Raw genomic sequence first — 17,073 nt, forward strand, 5'->3', positions numbered from 1 at the left:
TTTGTCGCCGGATGGCGTAGTTGCCATACTTGTCCGTAAGAAGAAGGTGTTGTGAGGGGGGAGAGGGGGAGAGGAAAGGGGTTGCAGACACCTTTTTTGTTTTTAATTTTTTAATTTTTTTTGCTGAATATGCCACATGTCATTTTTATTTTTTATTTTAAAATCCATATATTATTTATATTCCACATGTCATTTTTATCTTAAATTTATTTTAAATTTCAAAAAAATTAGTGCCATGTCAACAAATTCTGATAAAAAATTGATCGGAATTAGATCAGAGTGGTTTAATTGCTTAAAATTAGAACATTGAGTGATCCAATTTGAAACTTTTTTCTTTGGATGACCTAATTACAAATTGAGGTATCTTTCAGTGACCTATATGCACTAAACCCGGTTCCCATGTCTCTAAAACATGTTGGGTCGGGTCAGACCGGATCTCTTAATCCGACCCCAGTATACACCCCTCCCCCTAATAAAGATTGACCCGAACTATGAACCATCAGGGCCCGCCCGCCCCGGGGTATTGGTACCTAAGAGCCCGGCCGGAGTTTGATTAGTGAAACTGAAAGACGGTGAAAAGGGAAAACCGGAAAATTGAAAGGATTAGCAGCGAAGAAAGAGAAAATGTTGGGACTCAACATCCTCTCTCCCCGACTCGCTACCCCAAATCCTCTCCGCTCTTACAAATCCTCAGCTACTCCTCCTTTTGGTTCCAAAATCCAGCACTTATCCTTCTGCACCAAAATCAATAAACCTGCTGTCAAGTGTCGCCATTCTGACTACTACGACCAAGAACAGCAGTTCTCCTCCACCTTGCGCCCGCGCCCCACTTCGGCCGAGGCTTCCCGTCCACAGTCGAACTCAGGAGGTACTTTGTGGTTTTATTTCCTTTTTGAGCAAAACCAGTTGTTTTATTTCCTTGATAAGATAGGTTCTGGGTAATTTCTCTATATAGTGTGCTAATGGAGTTTCGTTTTTTTCGTGTAAACTTGTAGTGGGTGGGCTGCCGTCTAAGGTTTTTGTGGGTCACTCCATATACAAAGGGAAGGCTGCTCTTACTGTGGAGCCAAAGGCGCCTGAGTTCCTGGCTTTAGATGTATGTTTGATTGAAGTTTTTTTCTGTTCATTGTAAGAACGCTGTTGTTCAGTTTGTGCAGTGGTTTTGTTTAACTGAGTTCTTTGGGCTTAGGTGGGTGGTTACTGTTGTTTTTTTCATCTTGGATTCTTTTGCAGTCAGGTGTATTTAAGTTATCTAGAGATGGTTATGTATTGCTACAGTTCGCTCCAGCAGCAGGTGTTCGTACATACGATTGGGGCAGAAAACAGGTAACTTATGCTCCCCTGGTTTTGGAGAGCTTGGAGAGTTCAAATACTTTAGTAGTTTAATAGAAATAATGATTACTGTAGCAATCATTTAGATCATGTTGCAATTTGCTAAACATTCAATGTGTAATGTGATTGACTTAAAAGAGACCTTTACCACTGAATTTTGTTGTTGTTCCATTTGTCAGTTAGATAACATAGCTCTCATTCAAATTTGCAAGTGAATAAGACTTTATGCTTTCAAATGATATTACTTTGCAGGTTTTAGCATAGCAATATACGGGTGAAATAGTTTAAATTTTCATTGCTTGGTTTAGGAAGAGGATGCAGGTAGAACTTTGGAGGCTGTTATGTGATGTTATGAAATGGCAAAGATTTTTACGATTGACTAAAAGTTTTATGAATGGGCTCGATTGAATTGACTGTTGAGTAGCGAAATCTGTGGCAGAAATTTTTCATTTCATAGTTGAAATTTCTGCCAATAGATTGAAAGCTTCATTTTTGTGGTTTGGTTCAGATTACTGAATTTGCGGTCCACTCTAGCCTTTTCTTTTTGTTCAACTCATCTTCACAATTTGGAATTCGACAAAGCCCATAACTCTATTAGTGAACTTGCTGAATGGTCGAACCATTGTGTTGAACAGTGAAATATCTATCTGGCAAACCATAATATCTATGGCTTGAACATTCCTTTGCATAACTACTTGTGTTTATTTTAATTTATTTTCCCACCTTTGTGTCAATGCTACTTTCTCTCTTTGGAGTGATACTTGATCACTTGGCACCTTCTCCACTATCAAGAGGTGAATAAGACTTATAACTCTATGGCCATTCAAAAAGACTTATAACTCTGTGAAAGTTTAACTATAATTTCTGGGTAACTATGGTGGCACGTTCATTGCTGTAACGTCACTTGTAATTTATGGAAGGAATATGTTTGCATGTATGACTAGGATAATGGTCCTAAGAACATGATAAATTATTGTTTGTGTTTCCATGCTGTTCCTATAACATTTTGGATGCATTGATGACTGATTTTGATCGTCTCCAGATATTCTCACTGTCCGTGATGGAAATCGGAACTCTAATAGCTCTTGGTGCAAGAGAGTCATGTGAATTCTTTCACGATCCGAATAAGGGGAAAAGGTATTACATATGTTTCATTTTGCTTATTTTTACATGCAGAGCAGATATAACATTCTCAAGTGGGTTCTACAGACTATCTTTTTTTGCTTTTGCTTTTTACCATTGCATGATTTATCTATCCTTAAATTTGGTCTATGATTTTATCCAGTATTATGAATATAACGTCTTTATCACCTTGAACTTTCTTAAACTATATTGCAAAGGGGAAAAAGTAGCTCCTCTTATGTATTCATGGAGCAAAAATGTTTGTGATGAGTTGTTGATGATGATAAGTATATTCAGTTGGAGGGATTCCTTGTAACATTAGTGTTCATCTAAAATCCTCTGCATGTTTTCGTGGACGTATGTTGGAAGATTTCACAACTATCCAAATTAGATACTTTGTAAAATATACCTTTTAGGAAGAGAAATTCATGCCATGCTTTCGGTGTTTCAGCTGACCGATGCTAGTTTCAGCTGGCCCCTATTCATGACCATTGCTGGCAATCACATATCACTAGGGCACTCATCAATGACCATTACTAGGAATTCACGAATCGTTAACCAAACACTACAACTTGTGCTGATGATCATTTGTCCCTGACTGCAACTATTAAATTATCATCCTTAGAAGTTGATGTTTCTTGCCTGCTAAATATCAAGTTATTGTTGCTGAGAATCTAAGTTACTGTGTGCGAAACAAATGCAGCCTTGGTTATAGATGTTCAGATGTTAATTCTATTGAGCAGGATGCCCTAGTATGAATAGTACTTGATAAAGCTAATTTGCATTGAAGCTTATTCCTATCTACTTGAGCTATTATTGCCAAGCATTTGAGCTGATTATGCCACGTATCTTTACCATTGAATCGGTAATTAATCTATTTGTTAGAATGCACAATTTTTTTTTTGAGACAAAATCCCAAGAAGCTTTGCATCCTTTGAAACTGATCTCTACTAAGATTAAGTTCCATACCCATGCTACATTGACACTCATAGTCATATGCACTTGCAAAAGTTGATGGTGTGCTGTTTGACTCTTGCACTGATGCATACTATTAATTATAGAAGCCAATGCTGAAAGTTATAAATATTGTCTTTCAACAATAAAATACTAATGTGTAATTGTTATCTTTTGTAGTGAAGAAGGAAAGGTCAGGAAGGTGTTGAAGGTAGAGCCACTTCCAGATGGCTCTGGCCACTTCTTCAACCTCAGTGATTATCTATTCCCTTGAACTCATTATGGTAGACTAGGGTAGATTTTCGTATACTATTTGGGTCGTGATGCCATTTATGTGATTCTGACGCAGCATTTATTAGTTTCCTGTTGATGAAGTAATTCAATATCAAATTCTTCTTGCTCTGGTGGTATATTATCGTTGCAGCATCTTTGCTTTGTTCAAAGTTTTGCCCATTTGCTGTCCCCATAAATGTCTGCTATTTATTGTTTCTTTGTCATTACATGCATGATATCCTGGTGAATATAGGGGTTCAAATTGTTCTTGGTAGGTCAACTCAAGTTATTTCTTTGGAACTTTTGACGACTTTAAGTTTATTTTATTTATTAAAAAATTTCTCTGATTTTTTCGTGGTTTCTCTATAGCATGCATTGAAGTTGCCTTTCTTATTGCTCTGTGGCATATAGGTGTTCAGAACAAACTTTTGAATGTAGATGAGAGCATTTATATTCCTGTTACCAGAGCAGAGTTTGCAGTCCTCATCTCGGCTTTCAATGTATGATCTCTCTCTCTCTCTCTCTCTCTCTCTCTCTCTCTCTCTCCCCCCTTGTTCCGTAGCATACCAGTCTTTTTTTCATTAACATTTGGAAAATTATCCTACAATGTTGAAAAAAATTACATGATTAAAAATGTAAAAGGATTAAGATAACGAGATGTGATATAACCAGCTGAGTTGCGTTTATTGATACCTTCAGCCGACCCTAGGAATGGATCTTCAGGGCCATGGAGAGTGAATGGAGAAAGCGAGACAAATCCTAATTAGCCAATCCACATAAAAATTGGATGACTTGGGTCTAAATTTGTCAAGCATTGGCCCTTTAAGAAGTTAAGAATCTGATGTCATGAAAATTCTCTGGCTGGACTACTTCACGTCTTCACCTGCCTTTTATATGAATTACTTCTGTGGAAATTTATGATCACCTTGGATGTTTGAATAGCGAGGTCCGCCTTATGTGAGGGCTGCAAAATAAATTTTGTTGAGAAATCCTTATACCCAATCCTGGTGAATTAATTTGGAGTCAATCTGGTCTTCCTGGCATGTAGCTTGGTACTAATCTCATTTATAAAATGTGGATTCTACATGTAAGTATTTCAACTCTCATTGTGTTCTGGTCTGTGTTCTCTGCAGTTTATCTTGCCATACATTATGGGCTGGCATGCATTTGCAAGTTCCATAAAAGTAGAAGATTCCAGCCGCTTAAATAATGCCAATCCCAAGTATGGAGGAGACTATGAATGGAGCAAGTAGAGGCACTACTTGGTGCAAATGATGGGCTTTTGATCTTTGCAGCTTTTCAAATTGTAGCAGAACCAGTGCCTTTTATCAGAGAAATTCACCCGACAATTTTGGCAATTTTCTGTGTTTCATAATTTTGTTGCTAAATAGGGAAGACAGATTGAAGCAAATGCCCCCTGGTTTGTAGCATCATATTTATTGATCATATTTGTATGTTTAAAAGCCGGCACATACTTGTCTTAGTGGCAGAAATACTATTAGTTATATCTTTTTGATTGCTTCTTTAATTTCTCTTTCTTGACAAATAAAATCAGACTTCTGATGAGCTAGGGTGCAACCTTTTTTTTATGAGCTGTAATGATAGAGATCTTTATAGTTGGTATGATAGTTATTCCACCTGTTAAGTTGTATGTACATAATTTCATGTGCATTATGTGGGATATATGGAGTCTATGAATTCATTTAAATATTGTACGTTCAACTGAACAGTTGGGATAAAACTAAGGTATCAACTTTTAAGATCTTTATCATTTTCGTTTTATGAGTATTGTTATAGAACTCTCAAAATATAGTTCATATTTTATTCTCAAATTTATGTGGCATGTGACATTGGAAATAATCATTGATTATATTATAAATATACATGTACGATCTACTTAAGGTCTTGAGTATTATTTTTTATCTATATATATTTCAACTCTTTTTTATTTGTTTATTTTTCACCTGTGCCCATCACGATGGAATGGGGGCTGGAATGGTATTTGGTGAAATTGTTTGGAATGTTTTAAATCTCAGCCATCCCTTTATCTGATGGATGAGATTTAACATCATTAAATCAATTTCTTAAACCAGAGAGGGATTTTTCTCCCCAATATATCAACACAAGCGACGACTCCTCTCACCGGCGACGGAGACGGCGACCACTATTACAAGCCCGACCACTCCTCATGGACGACGACCCAACCGACCAAGCAGATCGACAACGACCCATTTCAGTTCCGCTGATTCGACCAATAAACTTGTTTGTCGAATCACAACAAACAGATCGAGGTCCCTATTCTCAATGTTTCGTCATGGCGTTAATGGGTTTTTCCCGCCTCAATTTGGGATTTGGTTTCCACCTAGTAATTTTTCTCTAGCGTGGAACAGTTTAAAACAGTTTATACACCATTGAAGGTCTCTTTGGACCTTCTGTATCAGCATGAAAGCCCAGTTCTTTTGTTGGCTATAGTTGTTAATTCTCAGCTTGATCTTTGATTTTCTTTTCCTTCCAGTTTCATGGTTTTTCTCTATAACACTTCTTTTTCTCTAGATTTGGGTTATTCTTGATGGGGGGTTGCACAGGAGAGGAGATCCGGAGGTGCAAGATGAAAAAAGAAGGGTTAAACGATGGACAAAGACGTAATTTTGCCGTGTTGAGTTGTCCACCCTGACCATACGATTGAACCAACGGTCAAGATCTAAAAAATTCCAAACAATTTCACCAAATACCATTCCAGCCCCCAATCCCTAAAAAGAGCATATATATATATATGCATGCGTGGCCGTCTAAAAAGCTGCCATGCATTCATGACCTACACGTGGCAAAGAAAGGATCCATGCATTTAGGAAGAGAATAACTAACTCTTCTCTTGCAAGAGAATGAACACAGAAAGCTCAGCGGAGAAGAAAATCATTTCCGTTCTGTCCACAACAATGTCCCTCTCAGGTATGTCATCTTCAATCCTTCATTCAATTGAACATTTTCAATATTTATAAATACTCTTAACATCTATCGAATAAGTTATTGCTTCTTTACTTCTCAATATAGTGTACAAATTTGGTAGAAAATGACGCTATCAACTTTTCCTTTTGTGTTTTCTCTGAAGATTTATGCTGTTGTTCATGGCAACAATTGGAGGATGAACTAAGAGGCTATACGTTTGCTCTTTCTAAAATTTAGATCAGGAAACTTTTCTAAAAAAATGTTTTAATGGGGTAAACTTTCCAACTATGCTTTAAACAGAATCCATTGAAGTATTAATCACATGGGTATGGTGCAAATATCGATATCTGATGACAGATTATCCAAAACTGAATCTTAACATTCATAGGGTTCAGAAATCGCTAACACCCAAATCAGATGCATTGAAAGTCCCTTGCCATGAAGGAATGGTAGCCTCTTTTATGATTTTTTGTATGTTTTTTGGTATTGGTTTTGTGCAGAAATGGCCTCACAAGCACAAATGGTCAAGGAAACTTCAAAACTTACAAGCAATGATGCATATTTTGAAATCATTCAGTCAAGGAAGAAATTACCACGTTCACTACAGGAGACTCTAACGGCTGCATTCACTGCGATTCCTGTTTCATCTTTCCCACTGGTACCCAGCGGCAAAGGTGATGGAAATAGCTTCTTGATTTAATTGCCTTGTATGCTCATTCACCTTATCTGAGTTTGAAGAAAATATAATCAAATTCCTAACAATGGTCACGTTAGTTTTCCAGTTATTGAAATTTCAGCAGAGACAACCATAGCAGATGCTGTTAGGATCCTGTCTGAATGCAACATCATGTCTGCTCCTGTGCAAAACCCAGATGCAAAGACTAGTTTGGATTGGAGGGACAGGTACTTGGGAATCATAGATTACTCGGCCATCATTCTCTGGGTATTGGAGAGTGCAGAACTTGCAGCAGTTGCCTTATCAGCTGGTTCTGCAACAGCTGCTGGTGTCGGTGCTGGAGCTGTAGGTGCTCTTGGAGCACTAGCCTTAGGTGCTACTGGTCCTGCAGCAGTTGCTGGGCTAACCGTTGCAGCAGTCGGGGCAGCCGTTGCAGGTGGTATGTCTGTGGATAAAGGGGTTGGAAAAGATGCTCCCACAGCTGCTGATGACTTGGGCAAGGATTTTTACAAGGTCATCGTTCAAGAAGAACCCTTTAAATCAACCACAGTAAGTATATCTGTATATGCAAGAGAAACCTCAAGTTAACATTCTGTTTTCATCTTCTAAATGATATATAAAATGGGGAACTCTATTGCTCCGCTTTCTTCTTCTAAATGTATCTATAACGTCTGCTTTGTTGCAGGTGAGGTCAATACTTAAATCCTATCGCTGGGCTCCTTTCCTCCCAGTTGCAACGGACAGTTCTATGCTGAGCGTTCTACTATTGCTCTCAAAGTATAGGCTGAGAAATGTACCAGTGATAGAATCAGGGAAGCCAGAAATGAAGAACTTTATAACACAATCTGCAGTCGTTCAGGGACTCGAAGAATGCAGAGGAAGGGATTGGTTTGACTGCATCGCTTCAAGTCCAATATCTGAACTAGGACTTCCTTTCATGTCTTCTAATGAGGTTGAATACTGATGGTAAGTATTTTTTTCTGGCCATCCAACATCAAGATTTTCAAACATGTTCTTTTTCTGCTTTGCCAGTTGATCAGCATCCAGAGCAATGAACTGATTCTGGAAGCTTTCAAGCTAATGAAAGAAAACCAAATTGGTGGTCTTCCAATAGTGGAAGGGTCGTCGAAGAAGATCGTCGGGAAGTTGAGTATCAAAGACATCCGACACTTGCTGCTGAAACCTGAACTTTTCTCCAATTTGAGGTGGGGTAAAAGGGCTAATCCTTACCCTTTGTAGCTTATATCGTTTTATCATTATCTTTATCACATTTCTCTTCTTCTTCCTCGCAGACAAATTACTGTGATGGATTTCATGAATACTGTCATCTCAACAACCCAAGAAAGTGGTAAAATAAAATCACCAATTACATGCAAGGCGGACTCAAATCTTGGCAGTGTAATCCACAGTCTTGCAACAAACTCAGTTCACAGGATCTATGTTGTAGATGATGAGGAAGATGAAGTTAAAGGCGTCATTACCCTGAGAGATGTGATCTCTTGTTTCATATTCGAGCCTCCCAACCATTTTGATAACTACTTTGGCTTTTCTGTGAAGGAAATGCTGAATCAGTGAAAATGGTTATAGCTGTTCTATGAAATATAATGCATATGTAATTCATTTCTATGCAACTCCAACTGTATTAAGTCCAGACAGTTTTGTCAATCCTCTGGCTAGTCCTTTCTACATCTGTCCACCTTCTGATGTACCAAGTCACTTGTTGGGAAACCGTATGTGGAGTCTCATGAGGAAAAGGGTTTAAACTCATTACATTTCATAATAGCAAATGTTACACTTAACGTTGCGTTAGTAGCTTAGCAATTTAGAAACCCTAACGGCGAGATTATAAAACGAAGAATGGCCATGGATGGACTTCATGTTGTCACGTGTCATTAAGTGAGTAGAGGTCACTTTTGATACAAACACTACCTGACTTTAAATCCTAGTTTCACTTGTGTTAATGTGAGTATACCAAAAGAATTCAACTATGCACTTTAACAATTGTATGCTTGAGCAATGGCAAAATCCTGCTCAAGCCAACTTTGATTAGGGGAGAAAAGTAACAGCTCATGAGTGCACTTTATTTTGTATGAGGTTCCCTCCGCTTCTTTAAATCAATTTTTTCCTTTTGGCATGGCAATGATTGCACTTGTCTTCCACCACCATTGATGATGGATTTAACCTTCTCAAATACCCCATTACCCTTCACCCACCCTTCTTCCCTTTAACGCCACTGAGATTGTCAGTCTTAAACTCAGAAGAGTCAGATATAGAAACAGAGAATGGAGAGAGCAGGAAGGCTGGCTTCCTTTGGTGCCATACCCAGATAGGCTGTTCTTTTTAAATTCTATGTAAGTGATTCCTTTCTATTTCTTCATTTCTTACTCTTAATATGGCAGAAAAAAAAAATTTCTGTTTATATGTTTGAAGAAATTCCAATGGCATTTCTTGGTGTTTTGAAGTTTCATCTGTAGAATTGTGAGTTGTGACATTTCCTTCTGGATTTTGCTTTTCTTATATCTATAAATGCACTGAAAGAGAGGAGAGGAGAAAATACAGATGCACACCAAAACCATAATTAAGTTTCCACTCCAATCGTAAAATGTTACAATATAGTGAAACCTGAGAAGAGGGGAAAAATAAATAAAAGAACCAAAAAAATTATTCTATACCATTTCACACTCAAAAGCAACAACTGAGAAACCAATCAGCTGGTTAATCCTCCTTTACTTTTCTTCTCTGTTTCCTTTATCACATAATAGGCGAGCTGCCAATGTATAGTTACACTCTGACTAGGATTTATGTAGCAAGTTCTGTACAACTGATCAAAATCAAAGGCCAAAAACTAGATCCCGAGAAGGAATTTCTGAAACCGAATCACGCCAAAAAAAGAAAGATTGACACACTTTAACAAGCAAGGGGGCCTATACTGTTAGAATCGGGGAATCGATTTACTAGCGAAAAAGAAGAAACGAAGAACTCAGATCACGGTGTTTTGATCTGACTGAGATGCTAGAATGCGCCGTAGCATTCTAGACAAGGGTTCTCGAATGCAGTCTTGACATGCCTTAAAAATTTCAGGCCATAAGAACAGCAATTCTGGAAAACAAATTTAGAAAGAGAGAATAAACAAATCAGTATAGGCTATAATAGACAAGATGTAATGGGGTAGATCATGTTCTGTGTTTAAGGTATATTAGAGAGGTTGGTTATAGACTTTGCAGGAGGGCTCTTTTGCAGGGTGGGGGTTGAGAAGGATTGATGCTTGTGTTGGCAGTTGGAGATTCAATTCCTAGTGTTTTCAATAGGAAGTTTCTCTCCTGAAAAAAAAGAGGAAAGAATCCAAATATAAATCAGTCTCAGAACTCAAGGGTAAATGTAAATACAGTAATGCTGAGGAAATAACTCTAACAGGTAATCATAGAGCTATATGTCTTCAGCTCTAGTTAACATCTGAATGAGTTTAAACATAACGCATAATTGCATATTTTTGAGAGAAAAATATAACGGACATGGGCAGGTCTGCTTCAAGATCTGAAGCATTTTCCTTTGCCCGAGTCCTTCTGAGATCATTGACTGGCACCCAATTCAAGGAACATAACAATCCAGACTCCTATTGACCTCATCATGCTCAAAAAAATATAAAAAGAAAAATGGGGTAGGCCATCATAATGATATAGAAGTAGCAGGTTGTTACCTTAGGAGTAAGACTTACAGAAATTTTCTGCACTTTTATAGTATAAATACCAACCAGATTAATCTGGCAAACGAATTGGATCTTTACTTCTTAAAAGTCATTTCATATGTACTCAACCAATACAGGTATCCAATTCTCAAAACCTAAAATTAGACAGAAATTGTGTATCTAGGTTTCAGACAAATAAGAAAAATTAAAGAGTGAGGCTCTAATTTATTTTGAGTTGTGGTTTGCCAGATACCCTAGACGTTTGATAGAAACACAGATCGACAAGATGCACTAGATCTTATTTAGTCCAAGTTGCAAAAAAAAAGTGCACTTGTAACTTGTCTATAGAATTTGTCCCTATTGAGAACATCATTTCCTTGAAACATTTAGTTTTGCTGTGAAGTTAATTAAAAGAACTTTCTGCACTTGCCCTAATTTACTTTAAGTTGCACAGCAGCGTGCACTTCCTTTTAAATTTTCTTCAAAATTTATCACTAGTGAGGACATCATTTCCTCAAAATATTTTGTTTGTGTGAAATTAAATTAAGAATTTTCTATTAGTTTACAAAAGCCAGAATTGCACAACTTTCTTTAACCCTGAAGTGACTAATCTTGGGAAAGCATAATATTTTTGTGGGTTTAGAGGGGAAAGAATAACTACATGATGTTCCAAATTAAAGAAAAAAATCTACACACTGCTTGTTCTCACAGGCGAACATGTGCCTCAGTGGTAGAGTTGTAGAGATGTAACCTATAGGTCCCAGGTTCAATTCCTGGAAACAGTCTCTCCACATATTATGTAAAGATAAGGTCAGCATACATCTTTCTATCCCCAACCCCGCCCACTGCGGGAGCCTTGTGCACGGATGGTGTTTACCTTTTCCACTACTTGTTCCCAAAAGATTAAAACCCCATGCTGCTTCTACAGTTTGCTATGGAGCCTCCTCCAACTATTGTCACTGTTAATGGCTTACAACTTTGCCATTTAGTGCAAGTGGACAACTAGTAGACTTGATACTAACATAAATTTTAAGAATCAACATGCACAATACCTAATAAAGGTTTAATTTTTTGCTTCAACCTAAGTGATAATGAGTGAACGCAATGCTGCTAATTACCTGATTATACCAAGTTTGCTATTCCTTCATTTCACTACTACTATTTGCTATTATCAGTATTAGAAAGGTTCCAAGTTCAAGCATTTCTACAGCTATTTCTCCTGTTTGCTCGATTTCTCAGTTAACCAAGTGCTATGCCTACCTACTTGTCTCATCTCATGGCTAGAAAATGTTTAGCTCAGAGGCATTTCAACCATAGCTTGTAGAATCAAAGGCTTGATGGACTCTCCCCAAGTACTACTACTACTAACAATGGCTTGCTACTAACTTGAAAATGTTTAAAGTTCAGGCTCTACTTCACTGAAAACGAATTTGCAATCATAAATAGCAATGTTCAAGATGACTTACACTTTCCGAAAATTGTGGGCTGGGAATTCCTGCTGCTAAAGATCTGAACAGTGGGTTAACTTGAAGGGGGGAGCTGAACTCTGGACATGATAACGCTGAGATAACTTCGTTATTCATTGTTTGCTCTTCACAAGCTGCAAATATCTCCACTACAAAAGAACAGAAATTTCATTGAAAAATATAATTTCATAAAATTCTATCTCCAATTAAGTAGAGTTGGGGTGGTTTCTCAAAATATAGCGAGCATGTGGCCCAGTGGTAAAGTTGTAGGGGTGCAACCTAGAGGTCGGAGGTTCAATTTATGGAAACAGCATTACCTCTATCTCCAATTAAGTAGATTAAACTGACTAAAAGAAATTGTTTCTAGACTTCATATGCAACATAAAGTGTCATCACCTGGATCTGCGTTTCCTTTAGAAAGCACTTGTTTCCCACATTCATTCAGAACATTTTGCTCTTCCGTAGCAAATGCTTGTACGTGAATTCCACTATCCTGATGAAATTCAGCTTGAACGTGTTCTGGCTTATCACAGTCTAAATGGGGCATTAAAGTTGACCCAGTACTGTATTCAGAGCTGGCTGGAGATTCCTCGTATAATTCAGGTTGCCTACAACACATCAACCATCATTTAGACATTATATGGTGAGTTTAATAGGCGTCAATATAAATACTATTCCACCTGATTTTGTTTACCTCCAAGGCGGTTGACTTCCCTCGTTACTACTTCTGAAGTCCTCTAACAATTCTTTAAATTCTTCAACTTGAAAATCAAAGTCAAGGGCTCTACATGGTACGATATCATTCTCTTTACTTCGGTTCAGAAAATCCTGGAGAACCTGAAGTCATATGATACAAAATATCAAGGACATGAACATGTGATTTTGTTTTCCCTCAACAAACTCAGTCTACACTCTTCTTGAGTGGGTAGTACAAATGGTATGCTTTATTTATGAACATTACTACTCTCTTTGCAGGCAATAGGAATGCTTTACTCGTGGCGAAGGATAAGAGGAAAACAGATTAAGTTCAGTAGCTATGCTTAAGCATATGCTTAAGTTGGGAGAAGTCCATTGGCCTCTCATGGTTGGACACTGAACCAGTGCCAAGCACCGTATGTGAACCATGGGTGCTTATCTAGCAGTTGGCCATTCCTTGACACGCAGCTGCAACACAAAAGCTTATATAATATTACTTTGCTCACCTTCCAAGCATTTTCCAAGCTCTGGTCTGTGTTTTCTGCATTGACTTTGAGTGCTAGTGAGCTGAGCAGTTCTGCTTGTTGCATCAAGGCAGTTATCTTAGGGTCATCCGTTTTGAGATATGTTCCGTGGATCTTATTATTTTGGCCCACTAAAGGGAGCAAAAAATGATAAGGTCAACAAGAAGTTTGATGAAACTATATTCTTCGAAATAAATATATTTGTTTATGGTGGTTTTACCATCAAGAGAGACCTCCTTCACATTGGTTACAGGATGCTGAGCTGCCATATCATTGACATTGTGGAAATTTTCTACCAATACTGCAAATGGAGGTCTCGGCTGGTGACTCACAGTTGTTCCACTACGCTTGTGTAATCTGTCTGTCAAGTTGGTGTTTTCCGAGTGATCAGAGATATGGGACCTCCTGGATTCCCAAAAGATGAGTTTTACAGGATAAAGCACCGCTCGTAATGACAATCTTGTTTGCAATGTATTCTATCTGTAAGAAAACAAAACTATAACCTATGTTACCTCATCTTCTTAAAGGGTTCTGAGGTATCCGGTGTTCCATCTGCGTTGAAACCATTATGGATGATAATTCTTTTGTTATTTTGGTTGATGAAGGAAGTTTTGTTCTCTTTTGCTAAGGCCTCATATTTTGCTCTCTTCTTGCACAGGGTGGAGAACCGGTTTTTCACAGCATTATCAGTTCTGCATAAGTATCATATTGAAAATGTGATTACAAATAGAAAAGGCGATCTGTTGGGTTTCCCGGAAGGTGGGAGGAGAAAAGATTGTTATACCTGCCTGAAACCACCTTCGCTATTTCAGTCCATCTGTTACCAAATATCTTCTGAGCCTGCGAATCACCTCAATAATCAGATCATAAATACACTCAATAGGCTTAATCACATCTTAACCGAAGTGTGGTAAGAGTGAGTTTTCTGTTCAACTTTTGAGAGACAAGCACAGCAGCAAGAAGTTAAAGGTCTGGCCTACTTAGATTAATACTCGTTTCTTCGAGAATGATGCAATTACTGCTACCAAGCACATGATTATATAACAAATTATTGAAAAATCAAGGTTTTGGTCATTTTAATATGTTATTGAACTAATCTGAATCCTTTCAGTTTCAAATCAAACATTACCTCGCATAAGAGCATATCTTCCTCTGGTGACCAACCCCCTTTCTTGAAATCAGAATTCAAGTATGTATACCATCTGCAAAAGAATCGGCATGAGGTGAAACTATTAAGTATAGAAAACCTATTGACAATCCGCAAATGAAACCAATTCTAGTTATCCTTCTATTTACCTTCTCCTGCACTGCCTTGTTGTCTTATCCTTGAATTTCGAGGCAATGATTGTCCAACTGTGCAGTGTGCAAAAAGATTTGAATCAAAAACCCCAATTTTATCCAATATAGTGCAGCATAGTTGGTGCTTTAACAAATAGAGTGAAAAAAAGAAGGAAAAAAGCAGCAACCAAAGATGAATACAGAGAAAAAATTCTTACTTTTCAGTCCCATGTAAGCTAATTTGCTCACGCAGTATATCATCCTCCTGCAATAAACAGAAAGAAAGAAAGAACAAAACCCACCTCAGATAACGATCTTTCAAGTCCATTAAGTTAACAAGAACAGAGAACAGAACAGAGAGTTGAAAGAGTAGGCACCTGCTGAGTCCATGTGACTATGTGTCTCTCCTTCTTCTTGTTTGATTCATCGTTGCTAATATTCTTCTTATTCTTTGTTTCCTGCATTTGTATTTGCTTTCTAACTGTCTTTCTTAGCCGCTCCTCCTCCCCTTTATAAGACCAAAAAAAATCATCCCAAAAAGGAACCCCCAAACTCGTTCCCTCTCTCTTTTGAATTAATTTTTACACAAATACTCTATCGCCGTAAACAGCTACAATCGCTTTGGATTCTGACCTTTTGAGAGGCAACTTTGATCCCTTATTCAAAGTCACAATGAAAGGGGAGAGAAGGAGACCCAAATGGGAATCACGATGAATGAATGCTCGACCATACCATTTTTGGATTGAAACGGCAATGCTTTGACACCCCCTTTCAATCTCGATATTCGGGAAATTAGCCTGTATGTATATCTATGTATACGATTGAAGAAAAAGAAAGAAAGCGTAGATCTAAAGGGAAGAAGGGGTAGAGAGAGAGACTTGTGTAAAGATTGGAACTTGTGGAGATATGTTGTAGTTGATGAATGATGATCTGTCTTATTACTGTTGTCTCTCTCTCTCTACAACTTTTTTGAATGACATATATTTATTTTATTTCTCTCTCTTTGTTTTTATTGTGTATTTTTTTTTTATAAATAAGGAAAAAAAATAAATAGATTATTAATTTAAACCAACGGATTCTTGCTTTAGTGCGCGGGTATGAAGGGGAGTTTGAAAAATAACGCTGAAACCCATGACATATGGGTGGTGGTGGTATTAATGAATGACTCACTTGAAAAAATAAATTGACAATGATGATAGTTTTTTTTTTAAATAACATTCAGAAATATTTTTTAATAAGAATCAAACTTTGAGCACATATGTGATTAACTTAATCGCTTATCAACCAAGTCATCCCTCATTGGTGACAATGATGATAGTTGGGAGTATAGTAGGATCACTTTGTAAACATACATAATAGACAATAGTTGGTAGCAAATCCAAATGGTAAGAACGATCTACAAACACCAACCAATCTCTCTATCAAACCACTGAGAGGAAGCTTCGTTGGTAACCGATTGCACCAAAGGTTTGATTCAAACTAGCATCGTATTTTTTGTTGGTCTCCTACATGTGGGGTTCGACATGCGTGTAAGGACTTACTAGTGGGTTGTGGTTTACTAGTGGGTCTTCGAGTATTGGGGCACAACCTGATACTTACCCTGTTGACAGAGGAAAAACTTCGGTAGTTATTCTATAACCAAAAAAAAATGATATACAGGCATTATTGAGAAGATTTATTCTGTAAACCAGTAACCAACTAGGTGATACAAACGTTGACACGTGCGTGTAAGTATTTAAATGACAAAAAAATTCAAAAATGGCATGCTTGATTGATTATTACCACCCATTTTGGTTGATGGGTTTCTGGTTGTTTTTTTTTCAAACATTACTGTTATAAAAAGGGGCATGACGATGTACGTGACCTAACGCCTCAAGACTCATATTTTCTGCATTTCGATTCAATGCGTTTGTCTTCAATTTCTTCGTTTCAGCCAATCATGCAATTTGAGCTGCTTCATTTTTTCTTATATATATATATATGCATGTATGTTTGTGAATGTAGAGGCGGCTCCATCCCAATTGGATCAAATGTCGTGGGGCAATTCTGACATGTCACGCGTATTTGCTAGTGCGTGCAAGTGAGAGATCATCTCATTCTTTGAAATTTTTTGAAAGTTTT

At 37.6% G+C, this 17,073-nt stretch overlaps 3 protein-coding genes across 4 annotated transcripts; 2 read left to right on the plus strand and 1 right to left on the minus strand.

The window, feature by feature from the left end:
- The first annotated feature begins 550 nt into the window (after positions 1–550).
- On the plus strand, positions 551–5,247 carry LOC119990705 (single-stranded DNA-binding protein WHY1, chloroplastic). 2 transcript variants are annotated; one of them, XR_005466078.1, is made up of 7 exons: positions 551–868; positions 996–1,096; positions 1,234–1,326; positions 2,375–2,469; positions 3,589–3,619; positions 4,093–4,181; positions 4,815–5,247. XR_005466078.1 is itself a non-coding variant. In XM_038836765.1 (7 exons), exons 1-7 carry the CDS (start codon positions 625–627, stop codon positions 4,932–4,934), a joined length of 816 nt encoding a protein of 271 aa, XP_038692693.1. In that variant the 5' UTR covers positions 553–624; the 3' UTR covers positions 4,935–5,247. The 2 variants fall into 2 exon arrangements, 1 of the variants encoding a protein (XP_038692693.1); XM_038836765.1 differs by having other exon boundaries at positions 553–868; positions 3,589–3,662.
- Positions 5,248–6,210: 963 nt separating this feature from the next.
- LOC119991256 (SNF1-related protein kinase regulatory subunit gamma-1-like) lies at positions 6,211–9,112 on the plus strand. Its single transcript, XM_038837556.1, has 6 exons — positions 6,211–6,630; positions 7,128–7,301; positions 7,410–7,852; positions 7,989–8,255; positions 8,336–8,508; positions 8,596–9,112. The coding sequence occupies exons 1-6, from the start codon at positions 6,564–6,566 to the stop codon at positions 8,876–8,878; spliced, it is 1,407 nt and encodes a 468-aa protein (XP_038693484.1). The 5' UTR covers positions 6,211–6,563; the 3' UTR covers positions 8,879–9,112.
- A 745-nt stretch (positions 9,113–9,857) lies between these two features.
- Positions 9,858–15,865, minus strand: LOC119991255 (transcription factor MYB124). Its single transcript, XM_038837555.1, has 12 exons — positions 15,330–15,865; positions 15,171–15,217; positions 14,971–15,027; positions 14,804–14,876; positions 14,459–14,514; positions 14,187–14,366; positions 13,895–14,079; positions 13,657–13,805; positions 13,149–13,291; positions 12,851–13,062; positions 12,455–12,603; positions 9,858–10,623 (listed from the first exon to the last, which is right to left on the minus strand). The coding sequence occupies exons 1-12, from the start codon at positions 15,414–15,416 to the stop codon at positions 10,513–10,515; spliced, it is 1,449 nt and encodes a 482-aa protein (XP_038693483.1). The 5' UTR covers positions 15,417–15,865; the 3' UTR covers positions 9,858–10,512.
- Between the last annotated feature and the right edge of the window lie 1,208 nt (positions 15,866–17,073).

This window comes from Tripterygium wilfordii, chromosome 22 (genome assembly GCF_013401445.1).
Source record: "Tripterygium wilfordii isolate XIE 37 chromosome 22, ASM1340144v1, whole genome shotgun sequence".
NCBI lineage: Eukaryota > Viridiplantae > Streptophyta > Magnoliopsida > Celastrales > Celastraceae > Tripterygium > Tripterygium wilfordii.

What these genes read in the sequence shown, in the direction of transcription:
- LOC119991255 (XM_038837555.1), bottom strand. Translation starts at nt 15,416, where the DNA reads ATGCAGGAAACAAAGAATAAGAAGAATATTAGCAACGATGAATCAAAC. An exon ending in GCGAAGGTGGTTTCAGGCAG is followed by an intron (nt 14,367 to 14,458) that starts GTATAACAATCT and finishes ATACTTATGCAG; the next exon opens with AACTGATAATGCTGTGAAAA. An exon ending in GCCCACAATTTTCGGAAAGT is followed by an intron (nt 10,624 to 12,454) that starts GTAAGTCATCTT and finishes CTTTTTTTTCAG; the next exon opens with GAGAGAAACTTCCTATTGAA.
- LOC119991256 (XM_038837556.1), top strand. Translation starts at nt 6,564, where the DNA reads ATGAACACAGAAAGCTCAGCGGAGAAGAAAATCATTTCCGTTCTGTCC. An exon ending in AACCCTTTAAATCAACCACA is followed by an intron (nt 7,853 to 7,988) that starts GTAAGTATATCT and finishes GCTTTGTTGCAG; the next exon opens with GTGAGGTCAATACTTAAATC. An exon ending in GAACTTTTCTCCAATTTGAG is followed by an intron (nt 8,509 to 8,595) that starts GTGGGGTAAAAG and finishes TCTTCCTCGCAG; the next exon opens with ACAAATTACTGTGATGGATT.
- LOC119990705 (XM_038836765.1), top strand. Translation starts at nt 625, where the DNA reads ATGTTGGGACTCAACATCCTCTCTCCCCGACTCGCTACCCCAAATCCT. An exon ending in GATCCGAATAAGGGGAAAAG is followed by an intron (nt 2,470 to 3,588) that starts GTATTACATATG and finishes TATCTTTTGTAG; the next exon opens with TGAAGAAGGAAAGGTCAGGA. An exon ending in TGGCCACTTCTTCAACCTCA is followed by an intron (nt 3,663 to 4,092) that starts GTGATTATCTAT and finishes TGTGGCATATAG; the next exon opens with GTGTTCAGAACAAACTTTTG.